The 23,820-nt window shown below is 39.7% G+C and overlaps 1 protein-coding gene across 1 annotated transcript in view; it reads right to left on the minus strand.

The window, feature by feature from the left end:
• ophn1 (oligophrenin 1) overlaps positions 1 to 23,820 on the minus strand; it is a 58,959-nt gene that overhangs the window by 29,680 nt on the left and 5,459 nt on the right. The window contains exons 5-12 of the mRNA XM_016668346.1: positions 16,210 to 16,311; positions 15,990 to 16,100; positions 15,753 to 15,857; positions 15,538 to 15,667; positions 14,384 to 14,484; positions 14,149 to 14,240; positions 12,704 to 12,706; positions 470 to 548 (exon numbers count right to left, since the gene is read on the minus strand). Coding sequence (XP_016523832.1) covers positions 470 to 548; positions 12,704 to 12,706; positions 14,149 to 14,240; positions 14,384 to 14,484; positions 15,538 to 15,667; positions 15,753 to 15,857; positions 15,990 to 16,100; positions 16,210 to 16,311 — 723 coding nt within the window. The remainder of the gene's footprint in view (positions 1 to 469; positions 549 to 12,703; positions 12,707 to 14,148; positions 14,241 to 14,383; positions 14,485 to 15,537; positions 15,668 to 15,752; positions 15,858 to 15,989; positions 16,101 to 16,209; positions 16,312 to 23,820) is intronic.

Here is a 23,820-nt window from a genome sequence, read left to right on the forward strand (position 1 = left end):
GAGCAAATGCATTAAATCACAATTGTCATCACAATTTCAAAGATCTATCTGGACACAATATTTAGCAGGATTTCATATTTTATGTTCAATGCATGCAACTTCTGCATACCAACAACAAACGGTCTGTTGAATGGACTTTCATTACCTTCAAAGACCACAACTGTATATTTTTAGTGGTAGATACAAAAGCGGTGGGGAAATTTCGAAAGGGGGAAAGAGTGAAAAGAATGATAAAAAAGGGGGTAATCATGATCCGTTTGCTTTTAAAAGCATGTGGTCCAATTAACATCAAGTCAAATATTTTATCAGGGTTTGTATTTGAACCTGTGCGCATTCTTGTGAGCATGTGTAGAGCTGAGAAAAAGTTATAACAAATTTAACTTTAAAAATCATTGCCAAGCAAAGCAATTTCTTTTTTTTTTTATCAAAGTCAAAGAAGACCATTTCTAAATGAGCAACACAAACTCACAGGCTCTTTCCCATCCATGGCCTCCATCCACAACTTCCTGTCCCCCTCCGAAAGGGCCTGGAAAGTGACGGGTGCGTTTCTGTGGAAACGGTAACAAGAGCCATTAGGAAGGCAAAGGTTGCAGTTTAATTATTCAGCTGAAACGACGCACTCTTCAACAGTAGCCAGTTTGATTAAATTCACACATCAGACTCATATCTTTAAAGCCAAGTGGAGTAGATGGAAAAAGGAAAAAAAACGATAAGAACACCCCGGGAGGGAGCGTCTTTGATGTATCTGACAACATCCTGGAAGCTAAACGAGATAAAAGTAAGTAAGCATAAAGTAATAATAAAAAATAAAAAATAAAAACACATTGCTGCAATTGTCGTCGTGCAGAAAACGCCGCCGAGTGCCAGATTTTGCAGCTCATGGGGATGTGAATCAATTGTTAACAAAGACAACTGTGCAACGAGATGAAAGCTTCCTCTGGCAAAACCCTATGAATAAATTTAAGTCGCAATCAACTTTCAGAGTGAAATAAATGTCAAATCTTTTATACATGGGAAATGTTAAGTATCAAAGTCGCTAAAACAACTAATCTGCGTTAAATATGTATTTTATTGTATCCATTTCTATTAAGCTGAATGTCTGCTTTAACTCCAGGAGCATTTCATTACACAGCACTGCCATCTTGAGTTTACCAAACAGCCAAACTACCAGATATGTTCGAATCAGAGTCACTCTCAATGCAGAATTCAAGCTCAATAAAACCCCTCTAAACAGCACAGACGACATTCGAGTGTTTCCATCCATTTCAAGACCAGAAAGGCCAGCAAGGTGACAGAGAAGCTCGTAGTTCAAGCAGTTATTAAAATGCATTTTGTTCCAAATGGTGTGCTTTTATATAAATATGAGCTTGTTGTGTTCCTTCCCCCTGCAATCAGACAGTTTGCCATCTGTTTCCAGCGCCAGCTCATTGCTCAGGGATTGTTTGGGCTACGGTCCATTTAGCCTTCACACTCTGTCCTTGTAAGCCACCTGTTCACCTCGCCGCCTCAACCTGTTTATCCCACAAGGCTCTCGCGTTGCCTCGTCAGGTTGTGTTTGCGCTAACCTCTCCACGGTTTCCACGTCAAAGCAGAAGCGCTTGTCTATGGAGTCGGTCTTGCGGCGGATGCAGGATTTCAGGGTGAGTATCGTTGGGGCCTGCATGGAAAATAAAAGAATAAAAAAAGAGATAAAGTTGGAGAAGTGGTCGACGATGGGAGTCAACAACGGTAGGGTAAGTTGTTTAAAGAATGTAAGTGGCGACAAAGGCCCCACGTTCTGGTTATTGGTGGTAATAGTACCTGCTTTGTTGCAGGCTTCTGTTCACAGGACACCATGATCAGCATTCTCCCATCCTTGTGATATTTGCAAAAATATTTGACCCACGATGCACCCAAAGCCCCTGGTGTGACCAAAACAACAACAACAAAAAAAAGACACAAAAAGGTCTGTTGAGACTTGGAGACAAAATAACTCGAAAATATGTGATTTCACATTTTGTCGTGTTACAATTACAAACTGTAATTTACTACAATTACAGTTACAAGTTTTTTGGAACATGCCTCCTGCAGACAGAAATGCTCCATCTTGGTCTGTTTAGGTTAAAAGTCAGGTTTGGGTAGATTTAAAGGAGCAGTATTATGTGCTTTCCAGCCTCATAGTATAATTTCATAGCACAATCAAGCAACTACGTTACCTTCAGTTGTTATAAAACTTCTGTATATATCAAACACAACTTAAAAGAAAATTGACTTTGTAATCCAAAGTCTTGAAATTGGGGCCTCTGTCTCTTTAAGAAACTAAGGCTGCTCTTTCTCACCCTCCGCCTTCAGGAAATCCTCAACAACACTGCTCCACTACTAACCCCTTAACAACATTTTTACCAACTGAGAAGTAGTTTGTGTAATGAGCTCAGCAGATGCACAGTTCCACCAGGTGCTAATTGCTGCTGGCTAGTCTGAAGGAGCAGAGTGAGGGAGTCTCGGAGGAGGGCTGCTCTGTAATGAGGAGCTCAGAAGCTTGGAAGCTGCTGCTCTGAGGAGGAGCTGCAGAGGAGTCTGCAAGGGGCGCTCTGTCCCTCCAGGCGTTTTGCACCGCTGAATGGTTGCCACGGGAGATTAAAGGATTTCTTAAACATGCATGAAAAAAGTCAAAGCAACACTCCAGGTATGTTTTTGATGAGGGAATAACATTATAACATGATTTAAAGCTAAATAAAGTCAGTTTTACACAATACTGCCCCGTTAATGTAACATAAAATGCTTTTCATTTTTGTACGATGACTTGATAAACTTTCTGGAAATGTTCAGAGTTTGGGATATTGTTTTACAACTTAACCCTGAGTCAAACATTTCCATGCCTTTATCCCTGACTATTTAGATTGGATGTGACTCTTTATACGTTTATCACACAAATTCAGTCAAATGCATTTACAATACGTCTGCAATCTTCATCTTTAATACGTACGCTTCTCCTGACAGTACAAATAACCCTCCAACGGCAGGAAGCTCTGCATCTTTGAGATTTGAGAAGGATGCTTCATCCTCTTCATCAGCTCCTCCAACTCCTCACAAGTGCTCTCATAGTGGTTTCTAGACTGCAGACAAAGACAGAATAGAACTGAAAGGGCTCAAGTCAGACGATATTACATCCCCCCAACAATCCTCAGCAACACCACTCACGTTCTGCAAGCTGAGCTGCAGCTCCTGCTTATAAGGCATAAAGTCCTGAGTCATCTCCACTGTCAAGTTGTTGAGAGTTAAAATGCTGTGAAGGAACGCCAGCACCTATCAAACCAAAGGACGAAACATATTTTCAGACTGTGGCTGAAAGCGCGACTGTCGAGGTGAATTAAAGGCCCTCTTCCCTGCGCGTGCGGTAGCAAAGAGGAAGAGTGGGAAACCGCCGGCAGCACTCACCGGCTCCACAACGTCAAACTTCTTCCTGTCCTGAACTTGATGGATCTGGTATACGTATTCCACTGACGATTCATAGAAGTTCACCCGCTCCCTATCAAGAAGGTCATCAGCCTTCAGGAAAAAGCAAAGAAGATTGATTACTGGAATGACCGCAACGGTGTAATTATTAGTTTCACATTTCAATACCGAACCAATGCAAAACACTTGAGCCACATCCGACCTCTTGAAGCTGACTCTCCTTCTTCTTGGCAGAGAGATTCAGATGTTTATCGAGCAGAGAGTAATATTTTTCACTCTCTTTCTCAAACTTCTTCTTCTTTTCCTGCAGGACGCATAAGCAAAAGATAAAACAGCACTTTAGGATGTGTAACCGTTTATTGATGCGTAAACAGAAGCCAAGAAAGAGGCATTATCTATTACAGTGTACTTCAGCAAAATTCAAATTCTATGAAACTGAAAGGAAACTAAGTTTTACTTTATAAATTGTTTATATTCATTTTATTAGGCACTGAACATTTGTAAACATTTATACAAAAAAAACAATACATTTATAGTGGAAGTATTATGGGTTTCCAGCGACAGTATCATTTTATATAACACAATCAAGTAACTCTGTTACTTCTAGTTGTTTAAAAAAATGCTGTATAAATCAAATACGACTTAAAAGAAATATGATCCCTTGAAATTGGGACTATGTCTCTTTAAGAAAGTCCTGCTCTTTCCAACACCCCACCCTTAGGAAGTCATCACAACGTCGCTCTTCTATTAATCCCGTTACGTTTTTTTTAATACATTTGTTAAAATATGGGGACACATTGAATGAGCGCTCCCAAAGCAGTTGGCTAACTCCCCTTCGCTTGAGCTGAATTAACCTTTTAGCATCCATGAACTTATAATAAAAACAGAAAAGACACCAAAAAAATAACTGTCCACCAAACCGGACACAAAACATAGGAATGACAGTCTCCAAAGGAAAAATTGATGAAGACGTATTCGACCAAAACAGGAAGGACTTCAAGCTAGCATCAGCGCTAACCACAGAGATTTTATCCACTTGTACTGATTTTAGTTGCTTTCATGGCAACTTCTCCAGAGACATGAAGAGAAATTTAACCAGTTTCAGAGAGGAGGTCAAAGGAAAGCTACTGTAAATAAAATCGTGGCAAACATGAAGGAGACCAGAGAAAGAGCGGAGTTGCCGTCTCAAACTAAAAGCAACAGAGATAAAATATAAGAAACAACATCCGTGTGTATGTTATTCCTGAAGACACAGAGGGAGACAACCTGCTGGAGTTTCTTGAAAGTTTTATTAAGTTTCAGCTGTCATCATGATGCAGCCTCCTCACCAAGAAAAACCCGTCCGCAAATGTATTTAACATCCCTGTTGTAAGATTTGCAATCATAGAGATCGGATCCAGTGAAAGAACTAGGAATCGAATATTTTCATAAAAATACACCGTCAGACATCTGGCCTTTGTTAATCTTAACAAAATAGGCATTTCTGTTTCCAATAGGTAGATTACAATAGACAACTATTGTTTTGGGAGCCAGTTTAAAGGCTGGGTGTGCATTGAGCCTCATTGCCTATAGGAGAGACTCCCTCCACCTCCCAAACATCATCTGGGGACTTTTGTTTTCAACCAAGACTCCCTAATGAGTCATTTGTTTAGGAACTCATTCTTTTTCTATTCTCATTCTGCAAATTGCTATCGTAAAAGCAGAATTAAACAAACTCAATAAAGTGGAACTTAAACTCAAATATATTAAACTAAATCAGAAAAAAATTGACCTCAAGCAAAAACAAATATTGGCTCAGCGACTTAAAATACAACAATTGAACAGATTCATCCTTAAAAACAAACAAAACCCTGTTACCAACAGGACATTTATTTCTTCTGGTGTAAAGCACAAGTCATTTGAAATACATTTTAGGAATTTAAATAGTCAGCCCTAACTAATCAAGCTTCCATCAATAAATCAGTTTCTAGGTTCTTTGGATAATCCCTCAATTGGCGCAGAACAAAATAAATGGATAACCACAGACATAACAGAAGCAGATGTCAATAAAGCCGTGTCAAAATCGAAGGAAAGCAAGGCGCCAGGCAGAGACGGATTACCAGCTGAGTGGTATAAAACTTTGAGGAAATCTATAACATCTTTGCTGTTAAAATGCTGTAATCATGGGGTTTCGTTTAAAGGGGCAAGACCTCCCCATCCTGGAAACGAGCAATAATATTCATCATACCAAAAGCAGGAAAAGATAAAATGGAGTACAAGTCATATCAGCCCATCTCTGTCTTAAACATAAATATATTATATTCACTTCATACCATACCAACCTTATTTATAAAGCACTTTAAAACAACCACAGCTGATACAAAGTGCTGTACACTAAAACACAACATAACAATTAAAATAAATAAACATAAAAAAATAAAAACTCTTACAGTTTAAAAACAAACCAACCAACATACAATTTAAAANACAAGGACTAAATGGAGGAAGGACATTGTGAAGGTAGAAGGCAAAGAAAGGACAACATGAGACAGACCAAAGACAACCAACTAAAGAAGGGCATGAGGAAGAGCCGAGGCAGAAAGGAAAGACTGAATGGCTGCATAACGAAGGGCACAACAAAGGAAAGAAAGAAGGAGAAATAAAGACAGAAAGAAGGAATGATACAAGGTATCAAGGACATTTAGACAGCGGGACGGGGAGTAAAGTATTTTGATACACTATTATTTTCTTTTTTCATTCTGATCCAGATCCGGAAAACTCTGTAATAAAATTTGAGACTTTTCCAGACTGCGTAGGAAGCCTGGATGTGCCGAGGGAAGAGCTTTCCAACCTGAAGCAGGTTTCATATGAGCCTTTTAACGGCGCTGTGATGAGCGATAGCTCCCCTTCACAGCAATCCCAAGGAGTGATGCCAACAGACGACTCAACTACGCCCCCAACAGGCGAGTAAGAAACCAACAAGAACACGGACAGTAAAAAACTTACCTTTAGTTTCAATGTAGTTGAAGCACTTTCGCACAAACTTGAATCCAGTTTCATTTAGTTCCACTGCAGGAAAGCAAACAACAACAACAACAAAAAAAGAAAAATACCCCCCCACAGAAATGAGACCTTTCCACAGAAAAACTGAATATTTTATCACAACTTCAGGCTCGGGGGGATAGTGATGACTGACTTACTTTCTGCTTGCTTGTGAATGGGGGAGTGATAAATCTGAAATGAAAATAGCAAATGTAAAAAGAAATTGAAGACTGTGGAGCATGTGGAAAAATCCACCACTGTGATTAATGACTGCATCCATTTTTTAAGCGAAAGAGGAGGAAAAAAGAAAGAAAGAAAGAAAAAAACTTATGGTTCAAGGCAACAAATCCATGGGATTCAGCTTCCTATGCACAGCGACAGACCTTCGGGATGAATTACGAGGTGATGAGCGCCATTTTCTGGTTTCAGTTAACGGTTTTATAGCATAGAACGACAACGAGGAGCAGAAAAAGAACGATGCATTCAATCTTTGGGTAAATTTGGCTCCGGTACTGCAGGTACAGCTGCCAGCAAGTCAGACTTAGAACTTCTGACCGTGAGATCAGACCTTATCAAACGTGCTGGTCTTTATATCAATGCTTCAATCTGATTCTCTTCCTGAAACAGCGTGCTACTCCTCCTCCTCATGGCTCTGACAGCCATTAAAGCCATGAGGCTAAGGGCTAAGTACAGAGCAGCGGGAGATGCTGAGAGAGTCTTGTTCAATGACCGCGAAGCAGCAGGTAGTAGTTGGAGGGAAAAAATATGGTAGTCACACCCGACAATTGATTCAGAGGCTGCTGACTTCCAGCATGCTGTGTTATGGTATTCCCACAGAGTTACATTCTGCATCAGTACTAAAATCTAACATATGGGAAGAAAAAAAACAAAAAAAAAAACAATAATAATGGGGATGCCAGAGTGAATAATTACTAAGAGTTAAAAGCGAAAGTCCATTTTCCAGCATTTTGAATGATTGATTTCCTTTCTGTGCCAAACAAGAAAATTGCCAACATATCCAGTCGCTTAAGAGACTCTGGAGAAGTACATGCAGGGATTTCTTTCCCCTTGACTGCCAAACACTTAAAAAAAAGTTTTTTAATGGGGAATAACTTTTTATTTTGGGATGTGAGATCAGGCATGTCGATGTCTTGGCCGTGAAAGGCGCAAAATGTTGCCAAAACATTCATCGAAACTGTAATGCATCAGTCTAGTGGTCAACTGTGATTTATGGCTGTTTTAACACTCACAGCAGAACAGAAACGAGGGCCAGTTTGGGTCTACCAGAGACGTCTGGAAATAGGAGGCATCAAGTTATCTGCAGCTACACGCATTCATTATTAGACTCGTTTTTGGAGAGTGGAACAACAGAAATTAGCCAAAGAGAAAAGTGATATGTTCAGTTTTTGCATGTTTCTGAAAAAACAGGAAAAAAAAAAGGAAAATCCAGATCATTAAATGAATTCCAAATCTATGAATGCATTAACAAGCAGGAACACTGATGCATGTTTTTTTTATTAAATAAAAATCAGATATCATGTACATATATGCCTTGATGCATCCTGCAAAAAATTTTAGTAATGAACTTTTTCACGTTGTGTTACGTTCCGACAAACTTCAAAGAATTTGTTTGGGATTTATGCGATTGAGCAAAAATGAAAAAGTACCACAAAACTGTGAGGTTAGAGGAAAATTCTGGTTTTTACATTAAATGTACCGGGCTTTTCCCTGAAAACTTGCTAAACTTAATGGTAGAGATCGTAGGGCGATCATCCAGCAGCCCTTCATGTTACCAAGTTAAAAAAATGTTTAAAATTTACAGAAAAAGTTGTACCATTGGAAGTCATTATTAATATCTAAGCACCAACTATAAAGTCTTAAAAAAGCAAAACATAAAAAAATACAATGAAAATAAAAATATTTTGCACTTCAGTTGTTTCATCCTAATTAAAGTGTCCAAAAATATTTTATCCTTTATCTGTGACTTGTCACTTTATTCGCTTAAGATGTTAGTGTGTAGACCAGTAAAAACTTTAATGTATTAATCCTGATATATACATTAAGATTAAATTACACTCCAGTGCCTGTTTGCTTATTAGTGTATTTCTGAAGTAGGACAGAAAACAAACTAATGCCACACTTTTCAGATTTTTATCCACGAATATTTTTGAAAACCACAACATATTCTTCCAGTTCACAAGTGTGTTACTTTGTGTTGATCTCTCATGTAAATCCCAATAAAAAGCAGTGTAAAGTACTGAAAAAAAATATATAAAACTTGATACTTTACAAAGAAATGTATTTTAGTTTAATTAAAAATGACCTCCATTAAAGAATCTGCAGTTTCAAATATTAAATAAAAATGCCAATCCATAGTGTTAAAATACTGAAATCTGTCTTTAGATGAACATTTACTACCACAGCTGTGCTTCTAGATTCCTCACAGTGGGACAAAAAAGTATCCAGTCAGACACTGATTGTGCAAGTTCACCTTCTTAACGAGAGGTCAGTAATTTTCACTACAGGTTCACTTCAACTATGAGAGCCAAAAATTAAAAGAATAAAAATTATAAAACAGAAATCAAAGAAAACATTGTAGCATTTTTAAAGAATTTATTTGTGCATTATGGTGGAAAATAAGTACTTGGTCAATAAAAAACGCTCAACAATACTTTGCAACATAACCTTTGTTGGCAATGGTCAAACATTTCCTGATTGTATTTTGGCCCATTCCACCTTGCAGCTCTCCTGTAGGGCAGTGATGCTTTGGGCTTGTTGATGGCAAACTTTCAACTCCTTACAAACATTTTCTATGGGGTTGAGGTCTAGAAGCTGGGTAATCCACTTCAGGACCTTGAAGTGCTTTTTAACGGAGCCACTCCGCTGTTGTCCGACTAGTGCGTTTGGGGATCATTGTCATGCCGGAAGACAAAGCCTGTTCCACCTTCAATGCTCTCACTGATGGGAGGAGGTTTTGGCTTGAAATTTCCCGATGCACTGCCCTGTTCATCGCTCATTCACATCAACCTGCTTGCTTACTGTAGAGTCATTCTTCCCAGCCTGGTGCAAATCTGCAGTTTTCTTCCTGGTGGCTCTTTGGTCTTGGCTCAGTTTGGAGTGTGACTGCATGAGGTTGTGGACAGGTGTCTTTTATACAGATAATGGGTGGAGGATGGAAGAGCTTCTTAAAGAAGAAATCACAGATGTGTGCTTGTTTGTGGGTGACCCAATACTTATCTTCCACCATAATTTACAAAGAAATTCTTTAAAAATCCTAATATGTGATTTCCTGGAATTTTTTATGTCCCATTTTGTCTCTTATTATTAAAGTGTACCTATGATGAAAATTACTGACCTCTCATCTTTCTAAGCAGGAGAACTTCCCCAATCAGTGGCTGAATAAATACTTTTTTTTTTTTGCCCCACTGTATCTCGCCTCTCATTCAGGACATTGTAATGTGAAAGACACAATTCTGGCGACCATTATTTACGTCCAACTGCGAAAGCGTTTTAAAAGAAAATGAAGTTCTGGGAGCTTTCAGTCAGGTTTTAAATCACTTTGCAGCTCAGTCTTTGCTTTGTTCAGCATCTTAAATGAAATCCTTCTGGATACATTTTCAGGGGACCATGTGGTCCTGATTCTCCAAGATTCAGCGCCTCTTTCAAGATAGCAGATCACAATATCTGAATATTGTGTTTACGACACCGTGGAGATATTTGTAACCTAAATGAGAGCTAATTTTTAGCTCTGGGCTGTCTTTTTATGCTAACCTAAATCATTTTAGAGCATCCTCCATTCCACTATCATGTGGAGCCCCACAGGGTTCAATTCTTGGACTTCTACTTTTTTTTTTCTTAGCTGATCTTAGAAAGCATGACATTACTTCTCACTGCTTTACAAAAGATACCAAGATTTATGCGCTCCTGAAACAAATGGATGACTTCTCGATGTTGACTTTTGGTCTTTCCCAGTGACCATGGGCACTGTGGTACACTATAAAACACCAACTGTCTAATTTAGGTTTTAAAATGGACAGCGATTTCAAGCTGAGTGGTCAGAAAAGTGCAGGGGTGTGATCCATCTCGTTCAGCTGAGGCACCTGGCCAAAATAAAACCGATGTCAAAACATGACTTTGAAAGAGAAAGCCATGCTTTAATTACAACTCGACTGGATTACTGGAATGATTTGTTTGTTGGTGTTAAGCTGCCTTCCTTGGCATTCCTTCAGTGGGCACAAAATGCTACCGCAAAGATTTAGACTGGAACACGGAGGAGTTCCCGTTTTATTTTCATTACACAGGCTGCCCGTCTACTTTAGACTTCATTTAAAAAGTTTTTGTTGGGAAATATTTGAATGGTCTTACCCCTCAGTACCAATCTGGACAACCGCCCTCGTACTGCCTTTCTCGGTCGCACAGACCAGCTGAGCAGATTTTGCTGAACTTAGGTGGAAAGTGCTGAAGCACCAGGGCTTTTGCTGTTTGAAGTTCACAAATTTTTAACAGCCTCTTCATTTTTAAATCTGTAGTGAAAAACAATGTCTTCAGTTTAGCTTTTAACCCGGTATAAGAAGTCATTGGTATTTTGATTTTATTGTTTTATATGACTCATGCATTGCGTATTTCTACCGAAACCACTAGTTGCATTTTATTCTGTTTTGCTCATGTTTTTGTTTCTCTTCTTTTGCATTTTCATGTTTTGTGTTTGATGTTTTTAAAAGTGCTTAATGAACAAAGTCGGCTTTGGCGTGCAGGGAATTTACCCGTCAGTGTAAACTGCAAGAGTAGGCTTTAAAAAAAATATGATGACTCTGACGGGGAAGTGGCGCAGCAAAAGGGCACTAAAATGTGTGCCACGTGTCATTTTCACATCCTTTATTTGTCTTTGTCAACCACAAGCAAATAATAGACTGAATTGGTTAAGATGCGACATTCATCAAGAGGCGCAAAACGAAAGAAAATCCTCTGTAGTGAGTAGGATCTTTTTTTCCTTTCCCCAAGATGCAGAACAGATGTATTTTCTGCAGAATTTGCTCCATCAACACCAAACCCTATTTGGTTTAAAGTCATTTGAGGCTGCAGCCAACCAACCTGCACACAAATACCTTGTTGTGCGCTGAAAGCATCATGATACCTCAGATGTATCTTGTACAGAACCCAGTGCCTCATAAATGCCAGTTAAGCAGTTAAATGCCAGTTAATGTTAAGCTGCCAGTCGTCATGCTGTTTTACACCTACACAAATAATTGAACATCATTTAAACAGGATTTTTCTCAGCTGGTTGTTTCTCAGCTCCAGTTTTTTTTGTTTTTGTTTTTTTGCAAACTACATTTAATTAGATGCATTTTAAACATCCTCAAAAATAATCAGTGGTGCAAAAAGCTTTTTCAAAATTGAGTTTTGGTTGCAGATATGCTACCTCCAAACTGAATGATGTCACATTGTTGTTGGGCTTTTATGGATCAAGTTGTTCTATGGATATAAAAGCACACAACAAATCAACATCAGTGGATTGAAAAACAAGAATTTGGGGAAGAAAAAAAATGTTTGCTTACATTGTGGATTTTCTGCTATCAACACATGTTCAAAATTATCCATACAGGTAAAAATAAAAACACGCAACTCCATTAATATTTAATTTGATGTCCCTTTGAGATTTTCGCCTCAAACATGTGCTTTTAGAATTAGCAGAGTTCACTGAAACTGGTTTGTTTCCCAGGGCAGACTTGGCTTTTAAAAGTGGTGCATAAATTCTTAGTAGGGTTGATTTCGGGGTTTTGGAAAGACTATTACAAAAACCTAAAATAACGATTTCGAAACCATTTTTTATGTTTGTTTGGGAACATTTTCATACTGGAACACACCACATTATATCCAAGTTTCAAATCATCTGAGCCAAACTGTAATCTTAAGAAAAAAGGCAATTAGTTGGGATGTTTAGGATCAACTTAGGAGCCACAAATGCTCAAGCCAGCTAACAATAAATTCCTGCTTCAAAATCAACAACTTTAATGCTCAACTGATCTTTACATCTGCCCGCATGGACAGGCCCATCACCTCCTGGGACAAAGTTGTCTGGTCAGAACCGACAAATATTAAGCTATCCGACTTCAAAGGAAGTAAAGTTGAGCAAATGCATTAAATCACAATTGTCATCACAATTTCAAAGGTCTATCTGGGCACAATATTTAGCAGGATTTCATATTTTATGTTCAATGCATGCAACTTCTGCATACCAACAACAAACGGTCTGTTGAATAGACTTTCATTACCTTCAAAGACCACAACTGTATATTTTTAGTGGTAGATACAAAAGCGGTGGGGAAATTTCGAAAGGGGGAAAGAGTGAAAAGAATGATAAAAAAGGGGGTAATCATGATCCGTTTGCTTTTAAAAGCATGTGGTCCAATTAACATCAAGTCAAATATTTTATCAGGGTTTGTATTTGAACCTGTGCGCATTCTTGTGAGCATGTGTAGAGCTGAGAAAAAGTTATAACAAATTTAACTTTAAAAATCATTGCCAAGCAAAGCAATTTCTTTTTTTTTTTATCAAAGTCAAAGAAGACCATTTCTAAATGAGCAACACAAACTCACAGGCTCTTTCCCATCCATGGCCTCCATCCACAACTTCCTGTCCCCCTCCGAAAGGGCCTGGAAAGTGACGGGTGCGTTTCTGTGGAAACGGTAACAAGAGCCATTAGGAAGGCAAAGGTTGCAGTTTAATTATTCAGCTGAAACGACGCACTCTTCAACAGTAGCCAGTTTGATTAAATTCACACATCAGACTCATATCTTTAAAGCCAAGTGGAGTAGATGGAAAAAGGAAAAAAAACGATAAGAACACCCCGGGAGGGAGCGTCTTTGATGTATCTGACAACATCCTGGAAGCTAAACGAGATAAAAGTAAGTAAGCATAAAGTAATAATAAAAAATAAAAAATAAAAACACATTGCTGCAATTGTCGTCGTGCAGAAAACGCCGCCGAGTGCCAGATTTTGCAGCTCATGGGGATGTGAATCAATTGTTAACAAAGACAACTGTGCAACGAGATGAAAGCTTCCTCTGGCAAAACCCTATGAATAAATTTAAGTCGCAATCAACTTTCAGAGTGAAATAAATGTCAAATCTTTTATACATGGGAAATGTTAAGTATCAAAGTCGCTAAAACAACTAATCTGCGTTAAATATGTATTTTATTGTATCCATTTCTATTAAGCTGAATGTCTGCTTTAACTCCAGGAGCATTTCATTACACAGCACTGCCATCTTGAGTTTACCAAACAGCCAAACTACCAGATATGTTCGAATCAGAGTCACTCTCAATGCAGAATTCAAGCTCAATAAAACCCCTCTAAACAGCACAGACGACATTCGAGTGTTTCCATCCATTTCAAGACCAGAAAGGCCAGCAAGGTGACAGAGAAGCTCGTAGTTCAAGCAGTTATTAAAATGCATTTTGTTCCAAATGGTGTGCTTTTATATAAATATGAGCTTGTTGTGTTCCTTCCCCCTGCAATCAGACAGTTTGCCATCTGTTTCCAGCGCCAGCTCATTGCTCAGGGATTGTTTGGGCTACGGTCCATTTAGCCTTCACACTCTGTCCTTGTAAGCCACCTGTTCACCTCGCCGCCTCAACCTGTTTATCCCACAAGGCTCTCGCGTTGCCTCGTCAGGTTGTGTTTGCGCTAACCTCTCCACGGTTTCCACGTCAAAGCAGAAGCGCTTGTCTATGGAGTCGGTCTTGCGGCGGATGCAGGATTTCAGGGTGAGTATCGTTGGGGCCTGCATGGAAAATAAAAGAATAAAAAAAGAGATAAAGTTGGAGAAGTGGTCGACGATGGGAGTCAACAACGGTGGGGTAAGTTGTTTAAAGAATGTAAGTGGTGACAAAGGCCCCACGTTCTGGTTATTGGTGGTAATAGTACCTGTTTTGTTGCAGGCTTCTGTTCACAGGACACCATGATCAGCATTCTCCCATCCTTGTGATATTTGCAAAAATATTTGACCCACGATGCACCCAAAGCCCCTGGTGTGACCAAAACAACAACAAAATAAGGACACAAAAAGGTCTGTTGAGACTTGGAGACAAAATAACTCGAAAATATGTGATTTCACATCTTGTCGTGTTACAATTACAAACTATGTTTTACTACAGTTACAGTTACAAGTTTTTTGGAACATGCCTCCTGCAGACAGAAATGCTCCATCTTGGTCTGTTTAGGTTAAAAGTCAGGTTTGGGTAGATTTAAAGGAGCAGTATTATGTGTTTTCCAGCCTCATAGTATAATTTCATAGCACAATCAAGCAACTGCGTTACCTTCAGTTGTTATAAAACTTCTGTATATATCAAACACAACTTAAAAGAAAATTGACTTTGTAATCCAAAGTCTTGAAATTGGGGCCTCTGTCTCTTTAAGAAACTAAGGCTGCTCTTTCTCACCCTCCACCTTCAGGAAATCCTCAACAACACTGCTCCACTACTAACCCCTTAACAACATTTTTACCAACTGAGAAATAGTTTGTGTAATGAGCTCAGCAGATGCACAGTTCCACCAGGTGCTAATTGCTGCTGGCTAGTCTGAAGGAGCAGAGTGAGGGAGTCTCGGAGGAGGGCTGCTCTGTAATGAGGAGCTCAGAAGCTGCTGCTCTGAGGAGGAGCTGCAGAGGAGTCTGCAAGGGGCGCTCTGTCCCTCCAGGCGTTTTGCACCGCTGAATGGTTGCCACGGGAGATTAAAGGATTTCTTAAACATGCATGAAAAAAGTCAAAGCAACACTCCAGGTATGTTTTTGATGAGGGAATAACATTATAACATGATTTAAAGCTATATAAAGTCAGTTTTACACAATACTGCCCCGTTAATGTAACATAAAATGCTTTTCATTTTTGTACGATGACTTGATAAACTTTCTGGAAATGTTCAGAGTTTGGGATATTGTTTTACAACTTAACCCTGAGTCAAACATTTCCATGCCTTTATCCCTGACTATTTAGATTGGATGTGACTCTTTATACGTTTATCACACAAATTCAGTCAAATGCATTTACAATACGTCTGCAATCTTCATCTTTAATACGTACGCTTCTCCTGACAGTACAAATAACCCTCCAACGGCAGGAAGCTCTGCATCTTTGAGATTTGAGAAGGATGCTTCATCCTCTTCATCAGCTCCTCCAACTCCTCACAAGTGCTCTCATAGTGGTTTCTAGACTGCAGACAAAGACAGAATAGAACTGAAAGGGCTCAAGTCAGACGATATTACATCCCCCCAACAATCCTCAGCAACACCACTCACGTTCTGCAAGCTGAGCTGCAGCTCCTGCTTATAAGGCATAAAGTCCTGAGTCATCTCCACTGTCAAGTTGTTGAGAGTTAAAATGCTGTGAAGGAACGCCAGCACCTATCAAACCAAAGGACGAAACATATTTTCAGACTGTGGCTGAAAGCGCGACTGTCGAGGTGAATTAAAGGCCCTCTTCCCTGCGCGTGCGGTAGCAAAGAGGAAGAGTGGGAAACCGCCGGCAGCACTCACCGGCTCCACAACGTCAAACTTCTTCCTGTCCTGAACTTGATGGATCTGGTATACGTATTCCACTGACGATTCATAGAAGTTCACCCGCTCCCTATCAAGAAGGTCATCAGCCTTCAGGAAAAAGCAAAGAAGATTGATTACTGGAATGACCGCAACGGTGTAATTATTAGTTTCACATTTCAATACCGAACCAATGCAAAACACTTGAGCCACATCCGACCTCTTGAAGCTGACTCTCCTTCTTCTTGGCAGAGAGATTCAGATGTTTATCGAGCAGAGAGTAATATTTTTCACTCTCTTTCTCAAACTTCTTCTTCTTTTCCTGCAGGACGCATAAGCAAAAGATAAAACAGCACTTTAGGATGTGTAACCGTTTATTGATGCGTAAACAGAAGCCAAGAAAGAGGCATTATCTATTACAGTGTACTTCAGCAAAATTCAAATTCTATGAAACTGAAAGGAAATTAAGTTTTACTTTATAAATTGTTTATATTTATTTCATTAGGCACTGAACATTTGTAAACATTTATACAAAAATAACAACTAATTTATAGTGGAAGTATTATGGGTTTCCAGCCACAGTATCATTTTATATAACAACTAGAAGTAACTCTGTTACTTCTAGTTGTTTAAAAAAATGCTGTATAAATCAAATACGACTTAAAAGAAATATGATCCCTTGAAATTGGGACTATGTCTCTTTAAGAAAGTCCTGCTCTTTCCAACACCCCACCCTTAGGAAGTCATCACAACGTCGCTCTTCTATTAATCCCGTTACGTTTTTTTTAATACATTTGTTAAAATATGGGGACACATTGAATGAGCGCTCCCAAAGCAGTTGGCTAACTCCCCTTCGCTTGAGCTGAATTAACCTTTTAGCATCCATGAACTTATAATAAAAACAGAAAAGACACCAAAAAAATAACTGTCCACCAAACCGGACACAAAACATAGGAATGACAGTCTCCAAAGGAAAAATTGATGAAGACGTATTCGACCAAAACAGGAAGGACTTCAAGCTAGCATCAGCGCTAACCACAGAGATTTTATCCACTTGTTCTGATTTTAGTTGCTTTCATGGCAACTTCTCCAGAGACATGAAGAGAAATTTAACCAGTTTCAGAGAGGAGGTCAAAGGAAAGCTACTGTAAATAAAATCGTGGCAAACATGAAGGAGACCAGAGAAAGAGCGGAGTTGCCGTCTCAAACTAAAAGCAACAGAGATAAAATATAAGAAACAACATCCGTGTGTATGTTATTCCTGAAGACACAGAGGGAGACAACCTGCTGGAGTTTCTTGAAAGTTTTATTAAGTTTCAGCTGTCATCATGATGCAGCCTCCTCACCAAGAAAAACCCGTCCGCAAATGTATTTAACATCCCTGTTGTAAGATTTGCAATCATAGAGATCGGATCCAGTGAAAGAACTAGGAATCGAATATTTTCATAAAAATACACCGTCAGACATCTGGCCTTCGTTAATCTTAACAAAATATGCATTTCTGTTTCCAATAGGTAGATTACAATAGACAACTATTGTTTTGGGAGCCAGTTTAAAGGCTGGGTGTGCATTGAGCCTCATTGCCTATAGGAGAGACTCCCTCCACCTCCCAAACATCATCTGGGGACTTTTGTTTTCAACCAAGACTCCCTAATGAGTCATTTGTTTAGGAAGTCATTCTTTTTCTATTTTTGACCCTATTCTCATTCTGCAAATTGCTATCGTAAAAGCAGAATTAAACAAACTCAATAAAGTGGAACTTAAACTCAAATATATTAAACTAAATCAGAAAAAAATTGACCTCAAGCAAAAACAAATATTGGCTCAGCGACTTAAAATACAACAATTGAACAGATTCATCCTTAAAAACAAACAAAACCCTGTTACCAACAGGACATTTATTTCTTCTGGTGTAAAGCACAAGTCATTTGAAATACATTTTAGGAATTTAAATAGTCAGCCCTAACTAATCAAGCTTCCATCAATAAATCAGTTTCTAGGTTCTTTGGATAATCCCTCAATTGGCGCAGAACAAAATAAATGGATAACCACAGACATAACAGAAGCAGATGTCAATAAAGCCGTGTCAAAATCGAAGGAAAGCAAGGCGCCAGGCAGAGACGGATTACCAGCTGAGTGGTATAAAACTTTGAGGAAATCTATAACATCTTTGCTGTTAAAATGCTGTAATCATGGGGTTTCGTTTAAAGGGGTAAGACCCCACCATCCTGGAAACGAGCAATAATATTCATCATACCAAAAGCAGGAAAAGATAAAACGGAGTATAATTCATATCAGCCCATCTCTGTCTTAAACATAAATATAGTATATATTCACTTCATACCATACCAACTTTATTTATAAAGCACTTTAAAACAACCACAGCTGATACAAAGTGCTGTACACTAAAACACAACATAACAATTAAAATAAATAAACATAAAAAAATAAAAACTCTTACAGTTTAAAAACAAACCAACCAACATACAATTTAAAACTAGAACCCCCTGGAGTTGAAAGCCAAGTAAAATAGATGGGTTTTAAGACAAGCTTTAAAAGTGGACAGTGACCTCTGACCTGCAAAGGCAAGTCGTTCCATAACTTAGGACCCATGACAGAGAAAGCCCTGTCCTCTCCGAGCTTCCTTCTGGATCTCGGTACCTCCAAGAGCAGCTGATCTGCTGACCTGAGAGACCGATAAGGTATGTATGGGTGAACAAGCTCAGAGAGGTAAGCCGGGGCAAGATTAGGCAGTGATTTAAAAACAAACAAGAATTTTAAAATGAATCCTAAAATATACAGGCAGGCAGTGAAGTGAGGCCAGGACAGGGGTCACATGCTCCCTCTTTCGAGTTCCTGTCAACAGTCGTGCAGCAGCATTCTGTACTAGCTGCAGACGTGAGAGCAGCGACTGACTGACTCCCAGATATAGTGAGTTACAGTAATCCAGTCGAGTCGAAATAAAAGCGTGGATCACTGTTTCAAAATGCTGCCTGGAAAGAAAAGATTTCACTGACGCCAATCGCCTTAAATGATAAAAGCTGGACTTAACCATGGCTCTGATTTGGCTGTCCAATTTAAAATCACTGTCCACCTTAAAACCAAGATCTGTAATAACAGGTTTAAAATAAACCTCCAGGGGTCCCAGGTCAACAGAGGAGGACTCACAGGAGCCACTGGGTCCAAACACCATCACCTCTGTTTTCTTTTCATTAAAATTTTAAAAGTTCAAGGCCAACCAAGCTTTAAAATCACCTAGACATGCCAGGAGATGTTTGATGTAATGGACATCCTTCTGCTTCAGGGGCAAATAAATCTGGCAATCGTCAGCATAACAATGAAATGAAATCCCATGTTTCCTGAGGACAGAACCCAGAGGCAGTAAATACAGAGAGAAAAGCAGTGGGCCCAGAATTGAGCCCTGCGGGACACCATATGGCATTGAAGCAGCAGATGATTCAGAGTCTCTAATATTCACTGAAAATGTTCTCTCCTCCAGGTAAGACTTGAACCATTTAAGAACAGTGTCACCAATACCTACAACGTGGTGTAATCGCGATATTAAAATGTCGTGGTCTACTGTATCAAAGGCAGCAGTTAGGTCAAGTAAAATCAGAACAACATGGTGACCAGAATCACAAGCAAGAAGGATGTCATTAAAAACCTTTATTAAAGCAGATTCTGTGCTGTGAGGAGTTTTAAAACCTGACTGAAAAACCTCCAGAATGCCATTGTCATCGAGAAACTGTTTCAGCTGACAGTACACAATTTTTTCTAAAACCTTAGAAAGAAAAGGCAGCTTCAAAATAGGCCAATAATTAGCCAGAACAATAGGATCAAGGCCAGGTTTTTTAAGCAGTGGCTGCACTACTGCATGTTTAAAACTAGCAGGGACCACACCCGAGGACAGACTGCTATTTATAATTGCAAGAACAGGCTGCCCTATGCTAGACAAAATATCTTTAAAAAATCATGGAGGGACAGGATCACGAGGGGAACCTGATGGCTTAATGTGGCCAACCACGTCCTCTAAAAGTGAGACAGTCACAGGCTCAAACTGATTGAAAGCAGCCGAGCAAGGGACCAAAACAGAGGGGTCAGAGTCAGGAGCTGTGATGAGAGCCCTGGTACAACCAACCTTTTCAATAAAAAAAACACAGAAAATCATCACACACATCAGGAGAAGCTTCCAAAGAGGCATTCTGTGGGATATTAAGCACAGAGTCAATGGTGTTAAATAAAACACGTGGGTTATGACTGTTTGAGAAAATGATATTTGCCAAATATTCCCTTTTTGCCTCTTTAACCGTGCTCTGGTAGAGACGCCAACAGTCTTTTAAAACTTGAAAAGTAACCTGCAATTTATCCTTTTTCCACCTGCGTTCAACATGGCGACATTCCTTCCTTACAGCACGAGTTCAGTCATTAAACCAAGGCTCAGGTTTAATCTTTGGCTGCCTGGTTTTTAATGGAGCAACTGAGTCCAGGATGGTTTGGGAGGAAGAATAGAACCAGGACCAGAGCTCTTCTGTGTCAGAGTGGAGGAAGTCAGATGATCCACAGAGCTGAAGAAAAGCAGTAGAGAACTGAGTGGCAGTGGAAGGGTTAATAATCCGACAGCGCCGAGCAGCAGCGCGAGTTTTAACTGCAATAGGTGTCAAACTGACACTGAATAAAACAGGCAGGTGATCCGAGAACACAGAGTCACAGATTTCCAGGTTGGTCACAGGCAGACCGCAGGAAATGACCAGGTCCAGTGTGTGTCCGTGCTCATGTGTAGGGCCGGATACGGCCAGTACCAGGTTAAAAGAGTCCAGAAGGCTTAAAAAGTTCTTTACCAGAGGCTTATCAGGACAACATACGTGTATATTGAAATCTCCAACAATAAGAACATGTTAATAGTTAGTTATAATCCCAGCTAAAAAGTCAGAGAAGTCGCTTATAAAATCCTTATTATATTTGGGGGGCCGGTAGACGACAGCACAGAAAACTGGGTTTATGTGTCTCATCTCAAATGATGAAAACTCAAAGCTGGGGAATGACAACTGTAGAAATCACTGCTTACATTTGTAGTCCTGTTTGTAAACAGTCGCTGTGCCTCCCCCTCTCCCCGAAGCCCGTGGTGAATTAAAATAAGAGTCCGCTGGTAGAAGCTCAGATGGAGCACTGGACTCACCAACAGGATTTTCAGTCACACACAGAAAATCCAGGTTTTGGTAACTGAAAAAGTCCTGAAAAGTAAAAGTTTTATTCACAAGCGACCTGGCGTTTATCAGGCCAATCCTGACAGGAACTGGAGCATGGGCTTCAACAGGTCGGGAAACCCGGCACAGCGGTCTCAGGTTTTGGAGACACTGCCGCCCCAGGTTGAGCCAGGAAGTGCAAGGGCAGCGGTGTAGAGGGACTTCAACGCCGACCACGGGCACCAAGCAGACATCAACGGGATCCAAGAAACGCCGAGGCACCCGAGAGCCTAGAAATGATCCATGCGATGATCGGGTAAAAGCAGAACAGTGCGTCAGATGAAACTTCAGCTTCACCAGCCGGCCGCTTCGTCTTCCGCGACGACAACGACATCTGCGCCGTGAAAGCAGCGCAGGAACCCGCAACAGGTGACTCGGAATCTCCGACAGAAGCGGGGGCAAGGATTGTAGGCCAGCAACATCAAATGACACCATATCCTGGACCAAAGGTTGGAGGTCTAGTAGTGTGCTGCGATCATACACCAGCAGAGGTTCAGTTCCGTACATGACACAGGTCAGAAACAGTACAAACATAAGCAAGCGTGAGAATGACAGACGAGCAGCCAAACACACCAGCGCCATTTTGTATCCTTATGTTGAAACTTCAATAAATGTAGAAATCATAATCCCTGAACTGATCGATACAGGCCAGACAGGCTTTATTAAAATATACATAAACAGGTTAATGTGAGGCGAGCGTTACCCCTTATCGACATTATGAGTAGAGGTAATGTGAAATCCTTAGCAATTAGTTTTGATGTACAGTGGGGATATTTATATCTGGTTCTACATCATTTAGGCTTCAATAATTCAATTATATGTTGTTTAAAATCGATATACAATTTGTCAGTGGACTGGATCAAATCTATACGCTGATGATGTCAACCTCATGTCCTGCTACCTCCAATCCGGACGCCATTTAGGCTACAAATTAAATATAGATAATATAGCTCTGATTTAACTATTCACCCCGAGAAGACACAACTAAACTGTTCACATTTAAATAGAAAACAACAACAATGAAATATTTAGGTTTTCATATTATTAGACCTCTGAACAAAATACAGAAAGCAAATTATGGAACACTGTGGCTAACAAAATAAAACTGATTTCGATTTACAGAACCGATAAAGATGATTGTATTACTTAAATTGTTCCTCCTTTTTCAGTCCATCAGTGGAAATTCCTAGCAAGCAGCGTAATGAGTGGAACCGAACCATCTCTAGGTTTATATGGCGGAACAAGAAACCCACGGTTATGCTATAAAACATTACAATTACCAAGAGATAAAGGAGGAATGTCACTCCCATGTTTGGAAAATCACTATAAAGCAGCAGAACTGCAGTATGCCGTCTACTGCTGTGAGGGGGGGTATGATGCAGAGTGGAAAGAACTAGAATTAAGTCAAATTGACATCCCCCAATCTCCGATGGGTGATAAACACCTCAACACTACATATTCAGAAAAGTTATGTGTTTTTATGCGTCTTTCCCAAAGCATTTTGGACAAGCGCAGCTTGACTCTAGATTTTCAAGGAATTGACCAGAAAAGGCATTTAGCTCACGCTGCGTGATCTCATCTGGAACCGACCTGGACAGCTTCCCACAACTACAGGAAAAGTTTCATCTTCACAAGCCAAACTATTACAGAGCTCAGGCACCATTTTAGTAAAAAGCATCGTCAGGATCTCAATATCTTCTGTGCTACCTGCAAATGTAAACCTTAGAGGAAGAGGAGGCTATCTGGTACATATTTGTGCCTAAAAGCCTAAAACACCAACACTGTACGTCGAAATTATGTGGATGAAGAAAGCAAAAATAATACTGACAATGAACGGCTAAACTTCTGCCAAATTAATTCCACCACCACTAGCTCAGGGTACTGGGGCGAATTTTCATGGAAGACATTATTAGGGGTTTTTTTATGACTCATAAAAGAACATATTCTCAGACCAGCAGAGCTGAATTTGGGCATTGTTGGGAGACAACATAACAATATGATGACATGCCACAGTCATATTTTCAGGGGTTGCCCATTAATGTCTTTCTACTGGTTAAACACAAAGAGGTCAAAGGAATCCTTGGCTTTGACGTTGAACAAAACTTTCAAACTATACATTTATGTTAGGGGTGGAGCTGTAAATCGAGAGATTGATGATTGGACGATACTTGCGTCTTTCTCCACCGATCTTATCTGCCTTGGCAATGGTCTAAAGGTCAACCCATGTCCTCTATTGCTCTGCCGTGAAAGAGGTTTGACTGATAGACCCGCCCATCAGGGAGAAAATAAATAAAATATATCGGCTAAGCTACCTCTTGTTAAAAGGGAGTTGTTCCTTTCCACTGTCACAATCTGCATGCTCAGTGTGAGGGACAGCTGCAAAGTCGATAACTTGATGCAGTGAACGTGGTTACATTGTTTTATAACAGAAACCAAACTGACCATAAATCTGCATGTTTGGATTGAGTGGAGTGTGTCTGTATACACTTCTAATCTGCAGTCAATAAGTAGCCAAAAACAGGAAAAAACATGTATTCATACTCACCAAAGAGGCTAACAGAAGCTAAACAAAATGTTCAAGAAGCTAA

Source organism: Poecilia formosa, unplaced genomic scaffold, assembly GCF_000485575.1.
Source record: "Poecilia formosa unplaced genomic scaffold, Poecilia_formosa-5.1.2 Scaffold14, whole genome shotgun sequence".
Taxonomy (NCBI): domain Eukaryota; kingdom Metazoa; phylum Chordata; class Actinopteri; order Cyprinodontiformes; family Poeciliidae; genus Poecilia; species Poecilia formosa.